Below are 10,836 nucleotides of genomic sequence, written 5' to 3'. Positions count from 1 at the left end.
GTAATTTCTATTCGAACAATCCCTGTATCCCGGTTGTCATTTATATATCCCGCCTGTGCCCCCGGCGTCCCTGTTGTAGTTGTGTCCCTATGTCCCGGTCGTCATTTATATTCCCGGTGTCCCAGTCTGTAATTTCTCTTTGAGGTTCCCGGTCGTCATTTATATTCCCTGTGTCCCGGTCGTCATTTGTGTCCCGGTCTGTAATTTCTATTCGAACAATCCCTGTGTCCCGGTCGTCATTTAATTATCCCGCCTGTGCCCCCGGCGTCCCCGTTGTAGTTGTGTCCCTGTGTCCCGGTCGTCATTTATATTCCCTGTGTCCCGGTCGTCATTTGTGTCCCGGTGTCCCGGTATGTAATTTCATCAGTTGACAAACATGACGTCAGTCGTTGTCATTTATATTCCCTGTGTCCCGGTCGTCATTTGTGTCCCGGTGCTTTGTTGATGGTGATTGCTAATCGAACATTCCTTGTGTCCCGGTCGCTTTTTTTTTTAGTTTTCTTTTTCTCCTTTATTTTTCACTTTTTTTCCTTTTTTTAAATTTTTTTTCTTTTTCAGTTTTTAGTTTTTTTATTAGTTTTTAGCCTTTCTTTCTTTTTAGTTTTTTTCTGTAGTTTTTACATTTTTTTTGTTTTTTTTTTAGTTTTTAGTTTTGTAGTTTTTACATTTTTTAGGTTTTTTTTTTTCTTTTTTAGTTTTTAGTTTTTTACTTTTAATTAGTTTTTTAGCTTTTTTATTTTTTTTAGTTTATTTTCTTTTTAGTTTTTTTTTGTAGTTTTTACCTTTTTTAGTTTTTTTTCTTCTTTTGTATTCAGATTCGAACCTGGAACCTCTCGAACCTAGAACCTGGAACATACCGCGTTACCAACTCAGCTACATCGGCTTGAATACTTTTGTTTTTGAATTGGTATATGATGAAATAATTCAGACGTCATATTATATGATGAAAAAAATTTTTAGTTTTTTTTCCTTTTTTTCTTTTTAGTTTTTTTATTGGTTTTTACCTTTTTTTTAGCTTTTTTAGTTTTTTTTTCGTTTTTTCTTTTTAGTTTTTTTTTGTAGTTTTTATCTTTTTTAGTTTTTTTATTTTTATTCATATTTTTTTAGTTTTCTTTTTCTCTTTTATTTTTCAGTTTTTTCCTTTTTTTTAGTTTTTTTCTTTTTTAGTTTTTAGTTTTTTTAGTTTTTACCTTTTTTTATTTTTTTTTATTTTTTTTTTTAGTTTTTTAGCTTTTTTAGTTTTTTTTATTAGTTTTTAGTTTTTTTGTAGTTTTTGCCTTTTTTAGTTTTTTCAGTTTTTTTAGTTTTTAGTTTTTTACTTTTTTTTAGTTTTTTAGTTTTTTAGCTTTTTTAGTTTTTTTTCTTCTTAGTTTTTTTTGTAGTTTTTACCTTTTTTAGTTTTTCTTCTTCTTTTGTATTAGTTTGAAATAATTCAGACGTCATATGCGGACAAGCACCTCACTCGACAGACAGACATAACCCACAAACAACTTATTTACATATATATATATATATATATATATATATATATATATATATATATATATATATATATATATATATATATATATATATATATATATATATATATATATATATATATATATAAAAATAAGTTGTTTATCTGTCTGTCGACTGACGTCATGTTTGTGTGTCGACTGACGTCATGTTTGTCGACTGACGTCATTATAAGGATTGAGCTGTATGTCGTCATGAAGTAGTTTGTCGTCTGACGTCATGTTTGTCGACTAACGGAACTACAGACTGGGACACCGGGACACAAATGACGTGTTATGTCTGTTATAACGTAATAGAGGCAACAATCTTGACAGGGCCTTTTGAGGGTGAGGCTTTTCTTATTCCACGCATTCTCATGATTCCAATGGATCTGCCTTTTCAACCTAAAAGATTGCAATTCCCAATTTGATTAGCACATTTAGTTTTCAGTCCAGAACCACTAAAGCTATTATGTAAATATCAAAAATATTTATGTTGTCTGAGCAATAATTTTTAGTTTTTATTTCAAAATAGAAAATTACCTGACAATTTTAGAATTATATCTATCTATATATATAAAAATAAGTTGTCTGTCTGTGGATCAGGTGACGTCATGTTTCTGTGTCGACTGGCGTCATGAAGTTAGTTGTCGTCATTTTTGCTATGACGGTGACGTCATTAAAGATATTTAAGACATATATGTTCACGTAGGAATCTATTAATGTTTGAGTTTAAAATGACTGAGGAACTTACAATGGCAAAAGCCGATGAAGATGCTCAAAGAGTCTATGCCAAAAAACTTGCTGCTGATAGAGAAAGTCAGAAAAGAAAGCGTGCCGAGGAATCAAAAGAACAGCAAGAAAACAGGCTTGGGGCTAAAGAACGCAAAACCGCGCAGTTAGATGAAGATCCACCTGGACAGCGAGAGTCAAAACATATCAAAACTGAAAATGATAGCGATGATGATTGGGTTTGGGATCTTGACTTGGATAAGGTCATCAATGCCTACCAGATTTTAGTTAAAAAAACAAAGGTTCGGCGATATGTATCTCATAGTGAAGCTGAAAAATAAAGAAGAAAAAGAAAACTGAAAAAAGAAAAAATGTAAAAAACTAAAAAATACTAAAAAGAAAAAACACTCAAAGAGAAATTACAGACCGGGACACAAATGACGACCGGGACAGAGGGAATATAAATAACGACCGGGACACTCAAGGAGAAATTACAGACTGGGATACCGGGACACAAATGACGACCGGGACACAGGCAATATAAATGACGACCAGGACACAGGTATTTAAGAATATCGTTCAAAGACAAATTTTTAATTGTAAGAAGACCGTTGAAAGAGAAATTTCTAATTGTAAAATGACTGAAGAACCTACAATGGCAACACCCGAGGAAGCTGCTCAAAACGAATATATTCACGCCGAAGTAGCTGAGTTGGTAAAGCGTTATGTTTCAGGTTCTAGGTCCGAGAGGCTCCAGGTTTGAACCTTGGCTTTAGCATTAATACAAAAGAAGAAAAAAACTAAAAAAGGGAAAAACTACAAAAAAACTAAAAAGAAAATATATATATATATTTATATATATCATCTTTTCCACAAAAATAATAATTTAGTGCTTCTGCTTAAAAACAGCAATCGAATTGATGCCTCCTGATACGCAACTATCAACAAAGTGGCAATCGTTGTGGTCGGTGATCAGTTCTTACCTCGAGATAATATTCTTTATAGGCGAAACAATCAGTTGACAAGAATTGCTTAAACTCATCGATGCTTCGATGCCCTACAATATCCTGACCCGGGACACTCAAATAGAAATCACAGACTGGGACACCGGGACACAAATGACGACGGGGACACAGGGAATATAAATGACGACCCGGACACAGGGACACAACTACAACGGGGACGCCGGGGGGCACAGGGGGATATATAAATGACGACGGCAACAAAGGAAATGGTCGATTAGCAATCACCATCAACAAAGCTCAAGGGCAATCAATAGAATCATGAGGTATAGATCTGAATACGGATTGTTTTCCCATGGACCATTATGCGTTGCATGTTCAAGAGTCGGTAAACCTGACAATCTATTTATATGCACAGACGATGGGACAGCAAAGAATGTTGTATATTCGCAAGTTTTACGTAGTTAAAAACATATCTATATATATAAAAATAAGTTGTCTGTGTGTGGATCTGTGGATGGATCAGGTGACGTCACCTGAAAAAACTGGATCAGGTGACAAAACTGAAAACTGAAAAAAACTAAAAAAAGGCAAAAACTACAAAAAAAACTAAAAACTAATAAAAAAAATAAAAAAGCTAAAAAACTAAAAAAACTAAAAAAAGGCAAAAACTACAAAAAAAAAAAACTAAAAACTAATAAAAAAGCTAAAAAACTAAAAAAACTAAAAAAAGGCAAAAACTACAAAAAAACTAAAAACTAATAAAAAAAATAAAAAAGCTAAAAAACTAAAAAAACTAAAAAAACTAAAAAAAGGTAAAAAACTAAAAAAACTAAAAACTAAAAAAACTAAAAAAAAGGAAAAAAACTGAAAAATAAGCTAAAATAAAGGTAAAAACCAATAAAAAACTAAAAAAAAAAACTGAAAAAACTAAAAAAAGGCAAAAACTACAAAAAAAACTAAAAACTAATAAAAAAAAGTAAAAAAGCTAAAAAACTAAAAAAACTAAAAAAACTAAAAAAAGGTAAAAAACTAAAAAAATAAAAAATAAAAAAAAATAAAAAAAGGAAAAAACTGAAAAATAAGCTAAAATAAAGGTAAAAACCAATAAAAAACTAAAAAGAAAAAAAGGAAAAAACTAAAAAAAATTTTCATCTAAAAAACTAAAAAAAAACTTAAAAAGGTAAAAACTAAAAGAACTAAAAAAGAAAAAAATAAATGACGACACTCAAAGAGAAAGCGACCAGGACAAAAGGAATGTTCGATTAGCAATCAACAAAGCACCGGGACACAGGGAGTATAAACGACGACCAGGACATAAGTAAAAAAAAAAACTAACAAAACTAAAAAGAAGGTAAAAACTACAAAAAAACTAAAAAGAACAAAAACTAAAAAAAGGCAAAAACTACAAAAAAAAACTAAAAACTAATAAAAAAGCTAAAAAACTAAAAAAACTAAAAAAAGGAAAAAACTACAAAAAAACTAAAAACTAATAAAAAAAAATAAAAAAGCTAAAAAACTAAAAAAACTAAAAAAACTAAAAAAAGGTAAAAAACTAAAAAAACTAAAAACTAAAAAAAACTAAAAAAAAGGGAAAAACTGAAAAATAAGCTAAAATAAAGGTAAAAACCAATAAAAAACTAAAAAAAAACTGAAAAAACTAAAAAAAGGCAAAAACTACAAAAAAAACTAAAAACTAATAAAAAAAGTAAAAAAGCTAAAAAACTAAAAAAACTAAAAAAACTAAAAAAAGGTAAAAAACTAAAAAAAATAAAAAATAAAGAAAAACTAAAAAAAAGGAAAAAACTGAAAAATAAGCTAAAATAAAGGTAAAAACCAATAAAAAACTAAAAAGAAAAAAAGGAAAAAACTAAAAAATAATTTTCATCTAAAAAACTAAAAAAAACTAAAAAAGGTAAAAACTAAAAGAACTAAAAAAGAAAAAAATAAATGACGACACTCAAAGAGAAAGCGACCAGGACAAAAGGAATGTTCGATTAGTAATCAACAAAGCACCGGGACACAGGGAGTATAAATGACGACCAGGACATAAGTAAAAAAAAAAAACTAACAAAACTAAAAAGAAGGTAAAAACTACAAAAAAAAGAAAAAAAACTAAAAACTAATAAAAAAACTAAAAAATCTAAATAAACTAAAAAAGAAAAAAAAGGAAAAAAATAAAGGAGAAAAACAAAACTAAAAAACGAATGTATATACAGACCGGGACACCGGGATACAAATGACGACCGGGACACAGGGAATATAAATGACGACCGGGACACAGGGACACAACTACAACGGGGACACCGGGGGAAACAGGGGGATATAAATGACGACCGGGACACCGGGACAGGGAATGGTCGATTAGCAATCACCATCAACAAAGCTCAAGGGCAATCATTAGAATCATGAGGTATAGATCTGAATACATATTGTTTTCCCATGGACCATTATATGTTGCATGTTCAAGAGTCGGTAAACCTGACAATCTATTTATATGCAAAGACAATGGGACAGCAAAGAATGTTGTATATTCGCAAGTTTTACGTAGTTAAAACCATATATATATATATATATATATATATATATATATATATATATATATATATATATATATATATATATATATATATATATATATATATATATATATATATATATATATATATATATATATATATATATCTATATTCACAGGTGGGACATAGGGACACAACTACAATGGCGCGTAACTATTATGGCGCGTAACGACTTACGCGCGCGGGGGGGCTTGGGGGGGCGCGAAGCGCCCCACCAACTAGGTGTTGGGGTGGCGCGAAGCGCCACCCCAACAGCTAGTATATATATATATATATATATATATATATATATATATATATATATATATATATATATATATATATATATATATATATATATATATATATATATATATATATATATATATATATATATATATATATATATATATATATATATATATATATATATATATATATATATATATATATATATATATATATTCACAGGTGGGACATAGGGACACAACTACAATGGCGCGTAACTAATATGGCGCGTAACGACTTACGCGCGCGGGGGGGCTTGGGGGGGCGCGAAGCGCCCCCACCAACTAGGTGTGGGGGTGGCGCGAAGCACCACCCCAACAGCTAGTATATATATATATATATATATATATATATATATATATATATATATATATATATATATATATATATATATAGTATATATTATATATATATATATATATATATATATATATATATATATATATATATATATATATATGTGTGTGTTTTTAACGACGTAAAACGTCCATGGGAAAAACAATCCATATTCAGATCTATACCTCATGATTCTAATGATTGCCCTTGAGCTTTGTTGATGGTGATTGCTAATCGAACATTGCCTGTGTCCCCGTCGTCATTTATATATCCCCCCTGTGCCCCCGGCGTCACCGTTGTAGTTGTGTCCCTGCGTCCCGGTCGTCATTTATATTCCCTGTGTCCCGGTCGTCATCCCGGTGTCTCGGCCGTCATTTGTGCCCCGATGTCCCGGTCTGTATATACATTCGTTTTTAAATTGGTATATGATGAAATAAATTTTTAATTTTTTCCCTTTTTTTCTTTTTAGTTTTTTTATTGGTTTTTACCTTTTTTTAGGTTTTTTAGTTTTTTTCCTTTTTCTTTTTAGTTTTTTTTGAAGTTTTTATCTTTTTAGTTTTTTTATTTTTATTTATATTTTTTAGTTTTCTTTTTCTCCTTTATTTTTCAGTTTTTTTCCTTTTTTTAGTTTTTTTTTCTTTTTTAGTTCTTTTAGTTTTTACCTTTTTTTAGTTTTTTTAGTTTTTTAGCTTTTTATAGTTTTTTTTATTAGTTTTTAGTTTATTTTATGGTTTTTTCCTTTTTTCAGTTTTTTTTTAGTTTTTTACCTTTTTTTTAGTTTTTTTTTAGTTTTTAAGCTTTTTTAGATTTTTTTATTTTTTTTTCTTTTTAGTTTTTTTTGTAGTTTTTACCTTCTTTAGATTTTTGCTTCTTTTATATTAATGCTAAAGCCAAGGTTCGAACCTGGAACCTCTTGAACCTAGAATCTGGAACATAACGCCTTATCAACTCAGCTACATCGGCTTGAATACGTTCGTTTTTGAATTGGTATATGATGAAATAATTCAGACGTCATATTATATGATGAAAAAAATTTTTAGTTTTTTTTTCCTTTTTTTTCTTTTTAGTTTTTTTTATTGGTTTTTACCTTTTTTTTAGCTTTTTTAGTTTTTTTCGTTTTTTCTTTTTAGTTTTTTTTTGTAGTTTTTATCTTTTTTAGTTTTTTTTATTTTTATTTATATTTTTTTTAGTTTTCTTTTTCTCTTTTATTTTTCAGTTTTTTCCTTTTTTCTAGTTTTTTACCTTTTTTTTATTTATTTTAGTTTTTTAGTTTTTTAGCTTTTTTAGTTTTTTTATTAGTTTTTAGTTTTTTTGTAGTTTTTGCCTTTTTTTAGTTTTTTCAGTTTTTTTTTTAGTTTTTTACCTTTTTTTAGTTTTTTTTTAGTTTTTTAGCTTTTTTAGTTTTTTTTCTTTTTAGTTTTTTTTTGTAGTTTTTACCTTTTTTAGTTTTTTTTCTTTTTTTGTATTAGTGTGAAATAATTCAGACGTCATATGCGGACAAACACGACGTCACTCGACAGACAGACAAACAGACATAACCCACAAACAACTTATTTTTATATATATACAAATATTTTTGCAATTTCCAGTTTTTGTCTTTTAGGTATTTAAATGTATTTTCATACATCAGTCTCAGTCCATTAAAAAATATTTGATTAATTCAGCAAGTCCGATTTCCAACAGGGGTTTTTCCAAAAGGTTTTTTACCTTTTTTTAGTTTTTTTTAGTTTTTTAGTTTTTTAGCTTTTTTAGTTTTTTTATTAGTTTTTAGTTTTTTTGTAGTTTTTGCCTTTTTTTAGTTTTTTCAGTTTTTTTTTTAGTTTTTTACCTTTTTTTAGTTTTTTTTTAGTTTTTTAGCTTTTTTAGTTTTTTTTCTTTTTAGTTTTTTTTTGTAGTTTTTACCTTTTTTAGTTTTTTTTCTTTTTTTGTATTAGTGTGAAATAATTCAGACGTCATATGCGGACAAACACGACGTCACTCGACAGACAGACAAACAGACATAACCCACAAACAACTTATTTTTATATATATACAAATATTTTTGCAATTTCCAGTTTTTGTCTTTTAGGTATTTAAATGTATTTTCATACATCAGTCTCAGTCCATTAAAAAATATTTGATTAATTCAGCAAGTCCGATTTCCAACAGGGGTTTTTCCAAAAGGTTTTTTACCTTTTTTTAGTTTTTTTTAGTTTTTTAGTTTTTTAGCTTTTTTAGTTTTTTTATTAGTTTTTAGTTTTTTTGTAGTTTTTGCCTTTTTTTAGTTTTTTCAGTTTTTTTTTAGTTTTTAGTTTTTTACCTTTTTTTAGTTTTTTTTTAGTTTTTTAGCTTTTTTAGTTTTTTTCTTTTTAGTTTTTTTTGTAGTTTTTACCTTTTTTAGTTTTTTTTCTTCTTTTGTATTAGTGTGAAATAATTCAGACGTCATATGCGGACAAACACGACGTCACTCGACAGACAGACAGACAGACATAACCCACAAACAACTTATTTTTATATATATACAAATATTTTTGCAATTTCCAGTTTTTGTCTTTTAGGTATTTAAATGTATTTTCATACATCAGTCTCAGTCCATTAAAAAATATTTGATTAATTCAGCAAGTCCGATTTCCAACAACGATTTCTACTATGCTCCAAACATTTTGTGTTCTTTTTTAAGATTTTCGAAATGAATCCGTTGTTAAAATATACACAAATATTTTTACAATTAACTGATTTTCCCTTTTTAAGCAATTTAATGTGCTTTTTGATGCATAAAAATCTTCAATTTTTCCACATAATGTGACAACGGCATTGCAATACCGATGTATATAAAAATGACGTCAGTCACATAAATAGTTTTTTTTTCCAAAATTGAGGCTGTTAAAGAATTTTCTCAAACTACAGACCTATCTAAATCGTTCTTTAAACCAGAATATACCTGGATGCCGATTTTACCGAACAAATATCCAGCCATTTTCGAGAAAAAATACAAACATAAATATATAAATATACAATTATTGCTCGTTTATAAAGACAGTAGATATAACCTGAACTGGCGTAAATTTTTACCAAAAAGTATTGTGTTTTCTCCGGAGAGAAAGTTCCTATTGAATATCATCGCTATTATTTAGGAGAGCTCTCTTTTACAATTATTAGATGATCTCTAACACTGTTAGTTAAAGTAAGATGTATTTTAGTGGTTTTTTTTATACACAATTTTATGTTTTTTTATATGTTTTTATATACAATAGTTTTATCTTTTAGGGTTAATTCGTTTACAAGATTTAGTAAGAACTCCAACAAAGAATACTGAAGTTTATATACGACAAGCAACCCCGTCTACGTATAGACATGTGATGGACGAACTAAAGCAAAGGGAAATGTTTAACATCATTATCGATACAAAACCAGAGACTATTCAATTACTTTTTAGAGCGGTAAGTGCAAAAACATTACTTGTTATTTTTCTGTCCCATTTATTGACCCTTGGGGTATTTTATGAGCCATTGAAATATTACATGTTATAGCATTACCTAAGCTGATAGTTATACAGATATTTCAAATTATATAGGTGTGTATCTGCTTTCAGCTTTTTGTAAGATTTTGGAAAAAATACGAAGATATTTATCAGATAATAATATTCTATGCTCTTCTCAATATAGATTCATAAAGGTATATTAACCGAGCCGGTAATGCACGAACTTTTAGTAACATACAAATGATTCATTAGGTTGTGGTGAACTTGCCTTGACGAATTTTCTTTCATGTCACCAAGAATTTTCGCTCCGTAATTCTGAACCTAAGTCCTATGGGCCTTCATCACAAGTTCATATTTTTTTCTGTATCTTATATTTCTCGGAAGACGACATGATTGTGTTGATAAATCCTGATATCTTCGTTTGGATACTATCCTAATTTATTACGGAATTATTGAGGGCTCTGTCCTTGTGCCGGTCCTATTTTTCTTTTTTTTATAGTTGACCTGCCTGAAACCGTGCCTCTTTGTAAAATTATAATTTTTGCTGATGATTTTAGTAATTTTGTTTTCTCATTAAAGTCTATAAATTCTTTTCTATAATCTTGAAATTTCATTACTAACTGCACCTTATTGGTACTCAAGTAATTTATTAGCTCTTACTGAAGAAAAAAACATGCCAATATACGATTTTTTTCTTGAACTGGATCATCCGTGACATATGGGTTCTTATTTGTCTAATGCCTTTACAACGGGTTGATTAATTTAAATTCCTTGCCATTATTCTGGATGAAAATTTGTCAAAACGAAAATTTTGTCGAAACGGTATTGTCGCTTCATAAATATGCAAGAAGACTTTCTTTGAATGTTTCCCGAAGTACTGGTATGCTATCACGTTTTTGTCATTTTTCGAAATCACATTCTAAGTCATTTATTGTTTCTTCAATTATCCATATTTTCTTTATCAGAATGTCTTTCAATGTTCGTCTTATTGGGCCAAAAGTCAG

General features: G+C 28.7%; 1 protein-coding gene across 15 annotated transcripts in view; it reads left to right on the top strand.

The window, feature by feature from the left end:
* Positions 1-10,836, top strand: part of LOC136036379 (glutamate receptor ionotropic, kainate 2-like) — a gene marked incomplete at its 5' end in the record, with an annotated part of 326,696 nt that overhangs the window by 56,120 nt on the left and 259,740 nt on the right. For all 15 annotated transcript variants that reach the window (XM_065718683.1, XM_065718607.1, XM_065718615.1 and 12 more), the window contains 1 exon segment: positions 9,619-9,791. In XM_065718683.1, coding sequence (XP_065574755.1) covers positions 9,619-9,791 — 173 coding nt within the window.

The sequence above is a fragment of the Artemia franciscana genome, chromosome 2, assembly GCF_032884065.1.
Source record: "Artemia franciscana chromosome 2, ASM3288406v1, whole genome shotgun sequence".
NCBI classification, from domain to species: Eukaryota; Metazoa; Arthropoda; class Branchiopoda; order Anostraca; family Artemiidae; genus Artemia; species Artemia franciscana.
The sequence above is the reverse complement of the archived record's forward strand: the minus strand, read 5'-3'. Positions and strand labels throughout refer to the sequence as shown.